Source organism: Gorilla gorilla, chromosome 15 (assembly GCF_029281585.2).
Source record: "Gorilla gorilla gorilla isolate KB3781 chromosome 15, NHGRI_mGorGor1-v2.1_pri, whole genome shotgun sequence".
NCBI lineage: Eukaryota > Metazoa > Chordata > Mammalia > Primates > Hominidae > Gorilla > Gorilla gorilla.
In genome coordinates, this window is record NC_073239.2 from 87612501 (window position 1) to 87630395 (window position 17895).

Genomic DNA, 17895 nt, shown 5'->3' on the forward strand with positions numbered 1-17895 from the left:
CCGCTCCTCTACAGTGCTGCTACTGCTAGCAAAGCAGGAGTCCAGGTTGCTGGGCGTCTCTGTGCTGGAGCTGTTGGCTGGGGAGGTGCTGCGGGCATGGCTGGGGGACACAAACCACCAAGGGTCCAGCCGTTGCCGGTTGGCAGAAGGACGCGGCCGAGGCAGAAACTCCAGAGTCTTGGGTCTCTCCAAGGTAGAGTCCTGCTGAGTGTTCCAGCGCCTTGGGGTTGGGGGGAAGACCACATTGGGGTCAGGGAGACGGGGGAAATCACCTGGGTCTTGGCTGGGACTGGGGGTTTTCAACATTCCTGGTCAAAAAGACAAAGGGAGAAGGATCAGATGATGCACCATATTTCGGGGTTAGATATCCGCTACTCCCCCCCAACACCACCATATCCCTACGCAATCAGGAGAACATGAATGACCAAATGTTTGTGGAGCACCTACTGGGAGGCACTGGGGATACAGTAGTGACCTAGAAGGCCATGATCCCTGTATCTGGTAAGAATAATAAGACATTTGGGGGTCACATGTAATGAAATAACTGAAGGCAGATGTTGGCAAATGACACACAAGCTGGCCACCTGTGTTTATAAACAAGGTTTTAGGTGGAGTACAGTGGCTCATGCCTATAATCCCAGCACTTTGGGAGGCCAAGGCAGGAGGATCACTTAACCCCAGGAGTTCAAGAACAGCTTGGGCAACATGATGAAACCCCATCTCTACAAAATTTTTTTGCAAAATTAGCCAGGCATGATGGTCCATGCCTGTAGTCCCAGCTACTTGGGAGGCTGAGGCAAGAGGATCACTTGAGCCCAGGAGGTCGAGGCTGCAGTGAGCTGTGATCACACCACTGCACTCCAGCCTGGGTGACAGAGTGAGACTTTGTCTCAAAAAAAAGAAAAAAAGGTATACAATAACATTTTATTGAAACACAGCCACATCTGGTGTCTGCTTTCCCACTACGGCAGCGTAGTTTAGTTACAACAGAAACTGTACGGCCTACAAAGCCTAAAATATTTACTATCTGGCCCTTCACCAAAAAAGCTTGCTGCCTCCTGACTCAAGGGCATATCTGTTCATTTACTGCTCATCCATGTAATAAACATGTGACGGGAACAGAGCTAGGTATCAGAAGTCCAAAGGTGAGTAACGTAGGGTTTCTGTTCCCAAAGAGGTCACATATCTGAGTATAACAAAAAACAGGAGGGCAGGTCAAGCCAAACAGTTAAATACAATTGTTGTTGACATTTAAATCTCATTGAAAGGGTATTACTATCCCCCCTTTTCCTACTGGATTAGAGGCTGTTTCCAAGTCAGACTTAGGTCTTCCAGGGAGAAAGAGATGGTGACAGGAAAGAGATGGTGACAGGAAAGAGTGTGTGTCCCCAGGTTTCAGATGTCGAGGGCAGTCATATGCACAGGGATAGCAATTTGCCTGGACTCATCTCCACGCCTGAAGAGGCAGGTATGAGTCAGGGGTGAGTGTTGAAGAGTGTGATGAATGGGTGGAAGCCTGCCTTCTGAGTGTGTGTGAACTAATGCTATAATGAGAGGCAAAATCCCAGCTATGTGGCAGAAAATACTGCTCCCACATGCAGTGCAAGATTCCTTCCTGGAAAATGCATCATCCTCCTCAGGGAATAACCAGAAGCTAGACTCCTGCCCTTCCTGTGCCCTGAAAACACCACCCTACCCTAAGACTCAGGGTCTGGACATTCCAAAGGAGTCCCAGGTCCTCTGATTCTTCCTAGAACCTCACTGTCTTCTTTCAATCCTCAGGGAAGACCCCTGAGGCACAGGTCAGAGAAGTCAGCCAGCCCTGGCCGCCTCTCTGATCCCAGATCTGTATTCCTTGATTGGCTAAGAGGAGGAATGGTGTTCACTCAAATCCCAAAGCGCAAAGAGAAAATGAGGCCTGCAAACATCTTCACTCCCTGAGGAGGCACAAAGAAAGGAAAGAGAAAAGAGGAAGAAGGCTCACCTGCTCCAGGACTGGGGCTCAACCCATTGCTGGAGGGGCTCCTGCTGGCTAGGAGAGTCTCTGGCTTAAGGGCCCCATCAGAAGGAGTCCGCCGGTGACTGCTGGGCTGCGAGGGGGCGGTGAGGGTGACATGGGTGGGAGTCAGAGATTGGTTAGGATCTCGTTTGAAGCGCTCTACTCGGACATTGACCAGGGGGTTGTGGGTACATGGGCTCAGGGGAGGGGCCTCGACTGGGCTGACTGGCATCTCATACACGACAATTTCATCGCTGTCGGAGCGCAGCAGGGAGCGTGTGGAGTTGCACTCGGAGATGGAGGAGAGGGAGAGCAGCGTCAGGGAGGCAGAGGGGTCTCCTAGCAACAGCATGGGCTCTTCCTTCTTGAAAAGCTTTCGGGATGGGGGGCTGGTGCTCCGACGAGGACGGCTGGACCTCTGAAAAAGACCCTCCCGTCTTTTCTTCTCCTCCCGGGCTGGTGGCTCAGGCTCCTCCAGGGGAAGCAGCTGGCACTTGCCAGCTTCCAGCAAGTCAAACCCTAGGCCTGTGGCTGCCAGAACAGCCCCACAGCCGAGCAGAGCCACCTCGCAGCGGCGGTGGTGGGCACCGCCCCGCTTGAGGCTGTTGGTTGGCGTCAGCTGAGGGGTACTCGTGGCCGAGTTGACTGGGGTGGGCTCCTCATGGATTCCATCACTGGAGGGGCCATCGCCATCCTCTCCACGAGGCAATGGGATACAGAGGTAGGACTGGCTGGGTGAATGCTGTAGGCGACTCTCTCCACTCCCTGGGCCTTCACTGTCCTCATCCTCTGTGAAGATGACAAGAGCGGAAGAGAAACAGGAAATGGAAATGAGGTGGCAGGAATAAGAATGTGGCCCTTTCCCCTCACCCCAGGCCTCCTGTCTCAGTCTCAGGGACACAAAGGTTCAATGGTGTGATGAGCAGGACATGGAATTGAACACTGAACCAAGGGGGCTTTATCCACCCCCCAACACAGGGAAACCACTCTCCATTCCAGAGCCCATTTCCTCAGAGCAGAATAAAAGATCTGCTAATTTGCCATTTCTTTCATAAGGGATCTGTGATAGTGACTTGGGTATCCACTTGACTGGACTAAGGGATGCCTGCATGGCTGGTGAAGCACAGTTGCTCGGTGTGTCTGTGAGGCTGTTTCCAGGGGAGACTAAGATGGGAGTCAGGGGGCAGGGAGAGGAAGACCCACCTTCAATGTCGATGGGCACCACCCAACTGGCTGCCAGCAAGGCTAGAACAAAGCAGGCAGAAAAAGGGGGATGCTCAGTTTGCTGAGCTTCCTCTCTCTGTTTCTCCCTTCTGGAGAGGGACACTTTTTCTCCTCTTGCCCTTGGAAATCAGAGTCCAGGTTCTTCAGCCTTTGGACTCTCAGACTTGTAACTGAGGCCTTTCGGAGGCTCTCAGGCCTCAGACTGGGAGCTGCACTGCTGGTTTCCCTGATGTTAAGGCTTTCAAACTGGGATTGAGCCACTCTACTGTCTTCCCTGGGAGCCATACTACAGGCTTTTCTCATTCTCCAGCTTGCAGACGGCCTATCATGGGACTTTGCCTTTGTAACTGTGTGAGACAATTCTCCCTAATAAACTTCCTTTTGGTTCCTATTGGTTCTCTCCCTCTGGAGAACCCTGACTAATACCGGCCCCTTAACACAAGTGCAGTATGAGTTTCTAGAACACTGAACATTCTAGAACAAAAACATTCCCAATGTTTCCTCCATGAAGCAGTGCTAGGGGTCCTTAAATGGTCCTAGAAGCTTGGGCAAGAATGCCCCCAGGGAGCAGGGAGACAGCCAAGACTCTCAAGAGGAGCTATGCTTACCCATCTCCATAAGGCTGGTGAACCCTGGCAGGGCCGGGCTACTCCTTGGGCCCTTCACCAGGTTGGGGGCACTGGACGACCACTGCTTATATCCGTCTACCAGGGACTTGAGGCTGAATCAGAGGAAAAGAGGAAACTGTCAGAACTGGTTACCTTTCTTACTTGACCTTCAGCTCCATGGGTCTATGGAGACGTTTCTACCTGCCTGCTTCATTCTACCAAAGAACCTTGGAGTACATACAGGCAATGACTCTTACCAAGCCCACCTGCTTCACAAACAGAAATGCACATGCTCCAGGGAAGAAAAGGGCAATGACATGACCCATCCCCCTCACATGCTGCTGTGGAACTGTAGAAAGAACTAATGGGCAAGCTGGCAAGCAGACAGAAAGAATAAGGATGGCCCTGCTGGCCGGGGGTCTTGCCTGAGCCCATCTCAAGAGAGAAGCACTCAAAGCAGACACTGGACACAACACATTCATGGCATGACAGTTACTGTGATGCAAAGACCTGTGAAGCCAGGCAAGCACCAGGCAGCCGAGCTAGCAGAGGCGGACCAGGCTACTCCACATAAGGCATTTCTCAGGCTTTCCTTCCAAGCTTTATGGCATGCTTAGGCAACTTTCAAAGCCATCCCCTTTTCAAAAGGAAAAACCAACCCACAAAGCTGCACCAACCCAGTGCACTGTGGGACAGACCTAAGTGGGTAGTGCACAGTGCTGAAGCAGAGCCCTTGGTCTGTCTGGGGGTGGAGAGACAGAGGACAGGAGCTCGCTTTCAAATCCCTGTCATCAGCCCATATGGAAAGCCGGTAACTCTCCGAGGATACAGCCTGGGCACCCCGCCAACCACTTTGTAGGAGGGGGGAACCAGAGGCCTAGAAGCACTGGTCTTTTCCCTAGAGGACAGTAAAAGGGAGGACTGAGGAATCTGTGGGCTATGGTTGCCCTAGAAATATTGGGATTATGACCAGAGTGGCTCTTTTTTTTTTTTTTTTAAGGCTAGGAAGAATCATTCAACTAAAGACCACTTTCCCCAAAGTCCCAGCCATCTTGAGAGAGACAGAGGACCAACTTTTTCCCTGTTCAGAATTCTGTTTCAAGTGCTATCAGAAATACCAGCAAATTAAAGTACATCCCAACCACCACTGGTTTCAACCAAAATATAGTCAGAGATAAGCCTGCTGCCAAACCCACAGCCTGGGGCTTCCAACTGAGACTCTCGTAACATCACTTCCGGCTCTGGATCCAGGAAAATCCAGATTAGTAAAGTCAAAACCAGTGCTGAAGACCAAAGGATAAATAGCCACATATCTAAGCCTCTCTAAAACCAAGAGTGCCAGGAGTATCCTAATTGGAGTGGTCAGTGGAGTGAAGAATATGGTAAAATTAGATCAACACAGGAATTTTCCCAAGGTGCACAATGGTACTGCTTAAAACAAAAACAAAAACAAAAAAGTCAGTTCAGCCCTGGCAATAACGAGGCTTGATTCTATGGGGTATGCTGTAAGAACAAGGAAATGGAAGGGAGATTGTTACCAGGACAGTTGGTGAAAGGGTGAAGATGAGACTCACCCCAAGTGGAAATGTGGAGATTCTGATGGGGTACTTAAACCATTAGCTTTCTCACGTCTCTGAGGGGATCTTCAATGAATAAAGAGAATCAGTAGCAGGCAATGGAGGGCACATCCAGCTCAGCCTCTCCCACACCAAAACACCCAAGGCTGGACTCACACCACATCGCCAGCTGCCTTCCCACTGTCCAGACACAAAGCCCACACCATGAAAGAATCTTAACAAGATGGTCCTGTTTAAGCCAAGACAGGCCCAGGACAAAGATCCCTGGGCAGCTGCAGCACGGTTGCAGGGGGCCTGTGAATCCATAGATACCCAAGCAGTCTATAGACAGGTATGCATGTTTTGGACAAATATGTATTATTTTTTAAAAGGATGAGGATGCAAAACTCACTTAACATTACTGAATTCAAAATGGCTTTTGTTCATCACGTGTTTTCTTTAGTCAAAAGGTACTAAAACCAGAAATAATATCACACAGAAGTTCTCAAAATTTCTGACATTAAAGGGGTCTTCACTCAAGTCTGGATAGAATATACTTTTATTTCTTCAATAGGAACTAAGAATCATGAAAAAATTAAGTCATATATTTTTTAATTCCTTCAAAAGTTTGTGAGGAAGAAGAAAATTCCAAAGTTAATATTTTGCAATGTGAAATAAAGTTAATTTACTACCAAGACCAAAAGAAAAAAAATATTTAAATCAAGAGACTCAGGGTGACTGAGTTTCTCAGACCCAGCTCAACCCTACTCTAGCCCAGAGCTCAAAGGACAAACTGGAGAGCTCTTGCTCCTACAAAACTTAGTAGAAGAATCTGCCATCCCCCAAGGATTCCATCGCTGGATTCTTACATAGCTGAGGTAGTTTGCCCTACATATCTAAACTTTCTGCTCAAAGGTATCTAGTGATTTACAAAGCCTAGCTTCAGAGAGTCAATCCTTTATGAATCAAACTGTTATTTTTACCTTCGGCTCAGATCTGACATGGGAAAATCATAGATTTTGGACATGGAATCTTAGTGTTTAAAGGATTACCAAGGCCACTTGCAGGTTCAGGGCTCTTGTAAGCCTAATATTCAACCTGAGAAGCTCTTTAGAAAGTCACTAAAAAATGTGGAAGGAGACTGCTGGCTATCCTCGCACTTATTTAATAGAAACATCAAGAAACACTGTGCTAGCTTCTAACACCAAGAATATGAAGTATAAATGGTTCCGTCCATTCTTCAGATATGATGTAAAATTGCATGAGAAGCAGGAAGTGTCATCAGAGCTAATATTTACATACGCTCACTATGGGCCAGCTCATCCTCTCTGCACTCACAAAGATGAACTTATTTGGTCCTTGCCTCAACTCCATGAGATGGGTACTAATGTTATGCCATTTATAAATGAGAAAACATAACGTCACACAGCTAGGTGTGGTGGTGCCAGGGTTCATGCCCAGGCAGTTTGGTGCCAGAGTCAAAGATCTTCATTACTACACTATGAATGCCTTGCCTGTGAAGAACCCAGACTCAGGGGAGAATCTGACCCCCAGGACTCAAGCCCACGAGTGAGAACACAGGCACACTCCAGGCTCTCACCCCTCTTGTGCCCTGCCCAGAGGAGGCCATCATACATGGCAGTGTGGCTATGGGGTGAGATCTGAAAGAAGTTCTAGCTGCCCTGGAGTTGTATACAACTGTACTACCAGGGCTGGGTTATTCTGCCTGCCCCTGCTTCAGCATGAGCCTCTAGGCAAGAGAGTCCTGTTAACTTCTGCTCTTTCTTCTCTTTCCTCTGCTTTAAAGCTGGAAGAAGAGCCAGGTATAAGCAGAACACCCTGGCAGAACTTTTTACATTTGGTTAATGCTTGGGCTACTTGCTGCTCTGAGTAGAACGCCTTCAGGGGTTGGCAAACTCTAACTGGTGGGTTAAACCCTGCCCGCCACTTGCTTTTATAAGGTTTTACTGGAACATAGCCACGCTCGCTCATTTACATGCTGTCCATGGTCTCTGGAGGCTTCTGTGTTCCAAGAGTGGCGCTCAAGAGTTGTGACAGGGCCATAGGAATCACAAGGCCTAAAATATGTATTATCTGGCTCCTTATGGAAAAAGTTTTCCATGCCTGTTCTAGGACGTTCCAGGAACTTGGAGGGTGAAAAACTGTTGTAAAGATCAAGAAGCTTGTAATTTCTCAGAAAGCAATCAAACACACGACAGAGAAAAAAAGTTATTTCATATCCTATGTTTAAATGGTACATCCATCTTCAAGAGAGAAAGAATTTCATGTCATCTGGCACTTACCCTTCATCTCCCGAGGCAAGCTCCTTCTGACCAAGCGTCCCTGGCCCCCACGTCCGTCCCTTCTTCTTTGGGGCCCTCTTCTCCTCCTCCTCCCCTTCCTCCTTTGGGACGACTGAGCTCCTGCCCCAGGTTTTGCTGCTTTCACCTGGTGTCACTGTGAATCACAAGGGTTGGACAGGATCTAGAAAATGGACAGACAGGGCTCCCCCAAACTAGCCTCTATACCACCAGACACACACACACATTTGGAGCTGCAGGGAAGTTAGACCTTATCAAAAACTCTGTGCCCAAGTGGACCCTTCCAGGAAAGTAATGGAGTTCTCAGCCACCAATCATTTAGCTCTCTCAAAGTACTAAACATGGAAACACTTCTTCAATTTTCACAAATCCAATGTAAAGCTAGAGCTTAGGCCAGCCAGACATCAGAGTTCCAAACAGATCTGACTTTACCTGTTTTGTTGGGTGGGATTGGGTAGTCAGCAAATAAGGAGGCAGGTAAGGGGGGAAAAAAGACAAGGGGTAAGGAAGGCATGGAAATGCAGGAATCTTGCAAAGAAAGGGTTGGGAAGAAAATGAGGAGTTCAAGGTTATGGAAAAGGAAGTCTGGAGTGGGAGAGGGGGAAGGAACAGGCCTAGAGAAAGACAGATAAGAGAGGAGGAATATTTTTCTGACATTAATACCTTGGAGCAAGGGTTGAGACCCAAATGCCCCAGGGACTGTGCTTATATCATAAACGAGCGAACTAGTTACCAAAAAACAAGGGGTTGAAGGGGCTGAGGCAAAATATGGAGTATACGGAAGCTGCTATTAGTGCCAGCCAACTGTAGCCACATGAAAAAAGAAACTTACTGATTTGATTTCATTTTTCAAGGAAAGCTAGAAATCTTGGATTTTTCTTTTTTGAGACGGAGTCTCACTCTGTCGCCCATGCTGGAACGCAGTGGTGCAATCTTGGCTCACTGCAACCTCCGCCTCCTACATTCAAGCGATTCTCCTGCCTCAGTCTCCCAAGTAGCTCGGACTACAGATGGGTGCCACCATGCCCAGCTAACTTTTTTGTATTTTTAGTAGAGGCGGGGTTTCAGCATGTTGGCCAGGATGGTCTCAATCTCCTGACCTCATGATCTGCCCGCCTCAGCCTCCCAGAGTGCTGGGATTACAGGCATGAGCCACCACGCCCAGCCGAAATCTTGGATTTTTAAATAAAATCTGTCTTTAAACCAGGGAAACTAATTCATTCACATATAGGTGTATGTTCACACACACACACACACACACACACACACACTTACATGTATGTGTGAGTATTTTTTTTAAGCAAATACTGTAGCAAAGATAAAATTGGTCCAGATTTGGCCTATTATAAAGTATATGGCAAGTTTCCTTAGGACCTATACTTTGAAAAAAAAACCCTTCCTGGGGAAGTGTGGACTAAAGAAAAACAATGATGCCCCAAATATGGCAAAGAGTGTGTTAGGTTCTCAGGCCAGGTAGCAACCTGTATCTACATCACACACCAGTTTCTAAATTGCTTTGCAAACCACTAAAGATCCCATTAGCACCCACAAATCCCTTTGCTGATATGTGACTAAAAGGTAGAGGGGGCAGTAGTAAAGTTAATGGAGAGAGACAAGGGAGAGGGCTAAGGGTTTGCGTACATATGTGCATGTATATACACATTGTCGAGGAGAGGTGGCAGAAGTTATGGATGGAGCAAGCCTGGACCAGTCGGTGGCTGGACAGAGCAGGGGACAGGTGCCCCTGTGTGTTCTGGCCCCAGCTAATTTGGGAAACAGTCTCACACTGGATGGCTCGAAGGCGAGGAATGATGGTGGGGCTTGCAGGAGGACTGGAGCGGCTGTTGATAAGACTCTTCCTTTTATCCATGGTAGGGGAGGCCTGCACCGTGAACTTGTGCTGGAAATCTGCTTGCGGAAAGACAAACACGTGTATGCATTAACATTTCCCATAATTAAATTCATATAAGAAATATGACATTCCTCAGCATCCTTGAGGGACAGGCCCCAGTTTCCTGAAAAGCTCTTTGTTCACCTGGGAAATGTTCTCTTTTAGAATCATCTCTTTTTCCCAAGGGACATGGGGAGATGAACGTATAAAAAGATGGAAAATTCACTGTGCAAGTGAACTTCATTTGTGAGCTTCATAAAGCTGTCTATATAATGAATATAGTTCAAGCAGTTATGTATTAAGAATAGCTGTTTAGCTCATGAGATGTTGTTGATTATTCTAGGAAATTTAACTTAAAATTATTGGTTTCACATAATCTATTATCAGATAGATTTGGTCCTCTTTTCTCCGGGACTGAAGCAGGGACACTGATTCTTCTCACTAAGTGCAGGCACAGCAGGGTATCAATGACTAGCCCTTGTGGGAACCTAGGGCAGTGAGGGAGATGGAGCAAATGGCTCCAATTCGGACACATTCCAAAGGAAGTTACAGTACAGCATAAAGAATGTAAAACTTGCAGGTCTGAATTTCTGAGTTTCAGTCTCCTCATCTATCAAAGAGGTAAAATAAACAGCTGCTGCTTGCACCTATGTCTCCCCATTAGACTGTGATCTCCCTGCAGGTGGGAACTATAGCTTTTCTATCTGCATCCTGGCATGCAACAATATGCTGACACATGCTAGATGCTCAAAGGGTGCTTAAAGAGTCCATGCTGTCTGAAAAGGAAAAACAAACGTGCAGCAAGGGAACCAGCAAACATGGCTCATGAACATATTCACTCAACTGCATGGAATGAGTTCCCTTATCTGTACTTAATTAAGCCACCACTTTAGTGCTTAACATCATCTACTCCTGCCCCTATTAGACCATTCTTTCTTTGTTCCTTACACTTTTTTTTTTTGAGATGGAGTTTCACTCTTGTTGCCTAGGCTGGAGTACAAGGGTGCAATCTCGGCTTACTGCAACCTCCGCCTCCCGGGTTCAAGCAATTCTCCTGCCTAGCCTCTTGAGTAGCTGGGATTACAGGCATGCACCACCATGCCCGGCTAATTTTGTATTTTTAATAGAGACGGGGTATCTGCATGTTGGTCAGGCTGGTCTCGAACTCCTGACCTCAGATGATCCACCCGCCTCGGCCTCCCAAAGTGCTGGGATTATAGGCATGAGCCATTGCACCTGGCCTGTTCCTTACACTTCTAATAAGCCTGCTTTCTAGGGCCTCATAGACTTAGAACACAGTGAATATCTTTATCTACATCAACACACATTTTAGCATTCAGCTCTCTCCATGGATATATTACACACCACAAAGATTCTAATTAATAGTTTCATATTTCTTTATATTTTCCCCAAGGCTGCAGTACAACAAATGCATGTTTATTCAACTGATGTGTGTGTCTGAAAGGTCACATGTAAATCTTATCATGTAAATTCTCATACATTAAACCCAGTCTCAACTGCACTCAGGGGACTAATTAAAAAAACGTCAGCCAGGCGTGGTGGCTCACAACTGTAATCCCAGCACTTTGGGAGGCCCAGGTGGGTGGATCACTTGAGGATGAAACCCTGTCTCTACTAAAAATACAAAAATCAGCTGGGCGTGGTGGCATGCGCCTGTAATCCCAGCTGCTCAGGGGCATGGCGCAGGAGAATCACTCGAACTGGGGAGGTGGAGGTTGCAGTGAGCCAAGATCTTGTCATTGCACTCCAGCCTGGGCAACAAAAGCAAAAACTCTGTCTCAAAAAAAAGAAACCTTGAGACAAGTTATTTTGCAGAGCCAAAACTTCTCGTGTCTCACACATGCACACCCTGGAATGTTTTCCCCCAACTTCATGCTTCCTTCTCCAGGTTTGCCTAAAGTGAGATGTGCCCCTGTGAGCCACCAGGCTTCTAGCAGCCTGGACCTTGCCGGGTTGTCCTCACTTCATATTCTGTGTTCACTCACGTGCAACAATTTCCCTGGAGTAGGGTAGATTTTCAACATGCCAGTCTTTCCAGTGAACAGAACGGCCCATTTAAAACAGGCTGGAGTTTGAGCCCCAGGGTGTCATGTTTCCAAGCTCAGCCCCGGGCTCCCACAAACCCTCTGCCACACGAGTTCTTTGCCCTGCTCCCACTTCCCAGCCGGTCCCCGGCCACTGACCAGAAGGGAGGCTGATGCGGTTGCCATCCTTGAGCTTCAGCCGGCTCTTCCTGAACTTGCCCTTGCGTTTCTTCACCCGGGGCTTCTCCTGGCACAGCTGGTGGATGATGATGTTGAGCTCCCGTTCCAGGATGTCAATCTCCCGCTCGGCCAGCTCCTGCTCCCGACGCCGCAGCAGTTCCTCCTGGTTCTTCTGCTGCAGCGCAGCCCGCGTCAGCTCCTCCTCCCAGGTGCGAAGTTCCTGCAGGATGGGCAGAACCATCAGAGAAAAGACTGGGGTGCTCAGTGCAGAGGGGCTGTGGGATGAGGCCTGAGAGCTCCCAGAGGGCTTATGGTGACCTGGAGAGCTCTCCTATGATGCTCAGTGAAGAGAGAGGACTCAATAGCTGGTAAATGAACATCAGACCACCTTGAATGGTGGGGAAAGGAAGGCTCAGAACAGCCATACTGACGGGACAGTCAGAGAAGATAAAGCCATAGGTCAAGCCCTAGAAATGGGGGCTAAGAGTTTCTAGTCGCTCCTTCCTTCTTCATTAAAATCGCCTGTGATTTATATATATTTATATATATATATAAATATATATATATACGTTTGAATAGAAAATATAATCATGTATTTATTTACAGACTTGGTTCTACTTTACTTTCTATTTTTTGAGACAGCAACTCATTCCGTCACCCAGGTTGGAGTGCAGCGGTGCGATCTCAGCCCACTGCGACCTCTGCATCCCTGATTCAAGTGATTTTCATGTCTCAGCCACCGGAGTAGCTGAGATTATAGGCATGTGCCACCAAACCTAGCTAATTTTTTTGTATTTTAGTAGAGATTAGGTTTTACCATGTTGGCCAGGCTGGTCTCAAACTCCTGGCATCAAGTGATCCATCGGCCTCAGCCTCTCAAAGTGCTGGGATAACAGGCGTGAGTCACTGCGACCAGCCAAATTTTTTCTATTATATAAAAGATGTTTTTTCACCAAATGCAATGGCAACAAAAGCCAAAATTAACAAATGGGATCTAATTAAACTAAAGAGCTTCTGCACAGCAAAAGAAACTATCATCAGAGTGAACAGGCAACCTACAGAATGGGAGAAAACTTTGCAATGTATCCACCTGACAAAGGGCTAATATCCAGAATCTACAAAGAACTTAAACAAATTTACAAGAAAAAAAAAAACAACCCCATCAAAAAGTGGGTGAAGGATATGAACAGACACTTCTCAAAAGAAAGACATTTATGTAGCCAACAAACATATGAAAGAAAGCTCATCAACACTGGTCACTACAGAATTGCAAATCAAAACCACAATGAGATACCACCTCACACTAGTTAGAATGGTGATCAGTAAAAAGTCAGAAAACAAAGATGCTGGAGAGGATGTGGAGAAACAGGAATGCTTTTACACTGTTGGTGGGAGTGTAAATTAGTTCAACCATTGTGGAAGACAGTGTGGCGACTCCTCAAGGATCTAGAACTAGAAATACCATTTGACCCAGCAATCCCATTACTGGGTATATACCCAAAGGATTATAAATCATTCTACTATAAAGACACATGCACACGTATGTTTATTGCGGCACTATTCACAATAGCAAAGACTTGGAACCAACCCAAATGTCCATCAGTGATAGACTGGATAAAGAAAATGTGGCACATATATACCATGATACTATGCAGCCATAAAGAAGGATGAGTTCGTGTCCTTTGCAGGGACGTGGATGAAGCTGGAGACCATCATTCTCAGTAAACTAACACAACAACAGAAAACCAAACACCTCATATTCTCACTCTAAGTGGGAGTTGAACAATGAGAACGCATGGACACAGGGAGGGGAACATCACGCACCCTGTGGGGGTGGGGGGCTAGGGGAGGGAGAGCATTAGGAAAAATACCTAATGTAGGTGACAGGTTGATGGGTGCAGCTAACCACCATGGCACGTGTATGTAACAAAACTGCACATTCTGCATATGTACCCCAGAACTTAAAGTATAATTAAAAATAAATAATAAAACAAAAATCAAAAAAAAGATATTTTTAAACCAGAGCCAACTTAATCCAGCTTAAAAGGTATCCATTGTACATAAATCATCCTCCAGGTAACATCTAACAATAAAATATAAATATGTTTCCAGGGTGGCTGCTCAAAAGCTATGTGAGGCATGTCATCTAAATCTTCATGTTCACTTGAGGAATGAATCCACTGAGGTATGTGGTTTCAACTCTCACCTTATCTTAAAGGACAATGATTTGCTCTAGAAGAATCACGAAAGCAAAGCAAGGAAAAAAGAGAACATTTCCTGAGGTGTTTTTCAGGCACTTGCTCTAGAACCAAATTTGGCTGCTGCTCTATCACACCCCCCTGAAACAAACTGCTCAATGCGCACAGCAGATGTCACCCCAGAGCAGACCGTGCCCCTGCAAATCTGAAGGACAGTCAGTCACACTGCTAGGGGGAGAGCTGAAGCCAGAAAGCTAGAGGGTAGAACTGGGACAAAGTCCCATTTGGAATTGCATCTTGTGACCCAAGAACAGGCCCTTTTGTCCTGCTCTGAGAATGGAAGCAGGAGCCACATCAGATGGCAGAACCTGTTCCCTACCTCCCCTTTATCCTTCCACATGAGTTCACAAGCGAGCCCAGCACTGAATTCCTGGAAAGAGGGGAGGGGATATAGAATCAGGAAACAGTAGAGAAAACAGGAAAGAAAACAAAGCATGTCTACAAAATTTTTAAATCTAGATTTTAAACTCTTAATGCTGATTACCCTGGGCCTTGGATGAAAGTGGGGTGTGGGGTGGAACCTGGAGAGAGCCATGTCTGAAAAAGCAGGATATTTCTTCAGTAAAGGAGCCACAGCAACACTTCTGTGGTCGAAACCTAACTTCTCAATGAAATACTCACTATAAGTAACCATTCTGGACTAAAACAAAATAGTGTAGAAAGGGAACCTGGAGCTAGAAAACAAGCATGTGAACCCATATTGGGGAAGCTGAGCAGCAGGTAAACAGCGGAAGAGAGGAAAGAGATCAAGAAATGAATACAATATTCTGATGCTATAAACTCTCCATTCAGCTTGTCTTCCATCCCCAGGATAATGTCAAAATAGCCATAAAAGTGATAGAAAGAAGGCCAGCGTGGTGTCTCACGCCTGTAATCCCAGCACTTTGGGAGTTCGAGGCAGGCGGATCACCTGAGATTGGGAATTTGAGACCAGCCTGGCCATGATAGTGAAACCCTGTCTCTACTAAAAACATAAGAATCAGCTGGGCATGGTGACGTGCACCTGTAATCCCAGCTACTTGGGAGGCTGAGGCAGGAGAATTGCTTGAACCCGGGAGGCGGAGGTTGCAGTGAGCCGAGATCATGCCACTGCACTCCGGCCTGGGTGACAGAGCAAGACTCTGTCTCAAAAAAAAAAAAAAAAAAAAAAAGTGATAGAAAAGAAATGAGAAAAGAATTAGCACATTGAAAAGTGTCTAGCATGTGGTAGGCCTAGGTGCTCAGTGGTTGAATAACTATTGAGCCAATAAATGAATGAAGAGAAATAATAATAGGAGATAGAGTGCAATATTGTGAATGCAATCCTTCTTTATGGGAACATAGATTTATCACAAGTTCCTGAGAGTTGAACTTGAACTACTTCTTCCTTGATGAAATAAACCTCAAATTAATTGTTGTGCGCCCTCCAAATCCTTTGTTTCTCTGTCCCGTGACTTTGTTTTCATTACCAAGAGAAGAAAAATTCATGGAAGATGCAGAAAAAATATTCCTAGTTGGTTGATTTTGCTGTAAAGTGTAAAAGTTTAAAAGTCAAAGCTAATTTCAAGCTTCCTAAGCCCTCGTCTCCTCCATGCTCTTGTCTAAGGGATGGTCTGGCTCTAAGTCACTCTCTTTAATGGAACACAAACCCCAGACGACACCAATGCATTCTCACAATAATACTTAGAAACAGTAGGTTGATCCAACCTGAGGAATTGGCTGAATCATAGGGTAAATCAGGAAATTTGTGGAATATATGCCTATGACACCATTCACCTGGAGGACCCTTAAACATATTGAATCTCCTACTTTTGCAACACCTATTTGTGTTGCACAGTTTGCAAATCACATCTTCCACATACAGAATGAGTTAAGAAGAATCTCTCCAGAGAGAAAGCACATCTTACTCTCACTTACCAAACAACAAGCCTTATAACAGGGAGGCATCATAGCATGGTGGCTAAGAGAAAGGACTCTGGAACAAACTGCCTGTTCAGGTCCCAGCTTCACCATCATTAACTGTGTGGTCTTGGACAAGTTAATAAGGGCATCACATGTAATATGGAGTTAATAGCACTGACATCATTGACGCAGACAATTATTATCTCATTAAATAAGATAATTCACAGAAAGTATAAGAAAGCATGGCACATAGCACATGCTCTACAAACGTTAGCTATCATAAGAATGAGTTTGACTTCCTAGTAACTACTTACTGACAAAATCCAAACTTCATTTTTCTTACTGGCTGGTACCCTTATAATTTCATCAATTAAAAGAAAGGTAACCAAGGGTCAGTGATGCAGCAATCAAAAAAAAAAAAAAAAGGCCAGCAACTCTTGGGATTCTTCTAGCTGGAATACTATGTAGTGAGAGGAACAGTCTTTTGTAATCATTCTGCTCAACAGCCAGTGCAAGTCCACCCACCAGGGTCCCTAAAGAGTCATTGCAAGCTCACTCCATTCTTCTAGAGAATGCTCATTGACCTGGCAAACAGTACTGTGTTCAGAATTGCTATGTTCCATAAAAAGAGTTTAATTCTTCAAATCAGCTCCAGAAATTATTTGTAAGTCATTTGTGTAGAACAAAAATGACACTTGATATGGTTTGACTGTATCTTCACCTAAATCTCATCTTGAATTGTAGTTTCCATAATCCCCATGGGTCATGGGAGGGACCAAGTGGAGATAATTGAATCATGGGGGTGGTTCCCTCATCCTGTTCTCGTGATAGTGAGTTAGTTCTCACGAGATCTGATGGTTTTACAAGGGGCTTCTCCCCTTGCTGGGCACTTATTTCTTCTTCCTGCCACCATGTGAAGAAGGACCTGTTTGCTACGATGATTGTAAGTTTCCTGAGGCCTCTCCAGCCCTGTGCAACTGTGAGTTGATTAAACCTTTTTCCTTTATAAATTAACCAGTGTTGGGTATGTCTTTATTAGCAGCATGAGAACAGACTAATATAATATTACAACGAATATAGGTTTTTGGAATCAGAAGACCCACATTCAAGATTCTGCTTCCCCACTTACTAACTCTGTTACTTCAGGCAAGTTGCTGACCCTCAGCTCTGAGATTGAAACAATAATAACACCTGGCCTACATACTGATGGCAGGAGCCATAGGACTCCTGGATAAAACAGACAAAAAGGTCTCATCAAATTTTTCAAGTGGAAAAAGTGGGAAACCATAAAGCCATAAACAATTTTAGCTATCATTATTATCATATGGCTATTAACTTCCCAAATTCCCATAGTGCAGAGTGAGAAAAGAAAAAAGGCCTGTAATCCCAGCACTTTGGGAGGCCTAGGTGGGTGGATCACGAGGTCAGGAGATCAAGAGCATCCTGGCTAACACGGTGAAACCCCATCTCAACTAAAAATACAAGAAATTAGCCGGGCGAGGTGGCGGGCGCCTGTAGTCCCAGCTGCTCGGGAGGCTGAGGCAGGAGAATGGCGTGAACCCAGAGGGCAGAGCCTGCAGTGAGCTGAGATCACGCCACTGCACTTCAGCCTGGGCGACAGAGCGAGACTGTCTCAAAAAAAAAAAAAAAAGGATAAAAGAAATTAACCAAATCTATAAAGACTTCTCTCTTGCCACTAGCTACATCCCTTAGATTTAGTCCTGCCCCTATATAAGCAATATAGTTGCATGTGACTGGCTTCACCTGTGTGTACACTGACTGCTAGGGACACACTGAGGGAACAGAAAGGGGCCATTTAGGGAATGGCCACCAAAACAAAAAAGCAGATCTCTGGTAGGCTAGGAGTCTCTGAACATCCTGGTTGGTTTGGGCTTGAAATACTTTTCATAAAAACATGAAAAATGCCACACA

General features: G+C 45.9%; 1 protein-coding gene across 3 annotated transcripts in view; it reads right to left on the reverse strand.

Moving 5' to 3' along the window:
* MAP3K9 (mitogen-activated protein kinase kinase kinase 9) overlaps positions 1-17895 on the reverse strand; it is an 86531-nt gene that overhangs the window by 8020 nt on the left and 60616 nt on the right. Inside the window, exons 6-13 of one of the 3 annotated variants that reach the window (XM_031001860.3) lie at positions 11804-12044; positions 9494-9616; positions 7691-7844; positions 5406-5474; positions 3832-3944; positions 3203-3244; positions 1985-2788; positions 1-308 (exon numbers count right to left, since the gene is read on the reverse strand). The exon at positions 1-308 is cut by the window's left edge and continues 8020 nt beyond it. In XM_031001860.3, coding sequence (XP_030857720.1) covers positions 1-308; positions 1985-2788; positions 3203-3244; positions 3832-3944; positions 5406-5474; positions 7691-7844; positions 9494-9616; positions 11804-12044 — 1854 coding nt within the window. Of the gene's footprint in view, positions 309-1984; positions 2789-3202; positions 3245-3831; positions 3945-5405; positions 5475-7690; positions 7845-9349; positions 9617-11803; positions 12045-17895 lie in introns of all 3 variants that reach the window. The other 2 variants (XM_031001861.3, XM_055362215.2) reach the window with 2 other exon arrangements.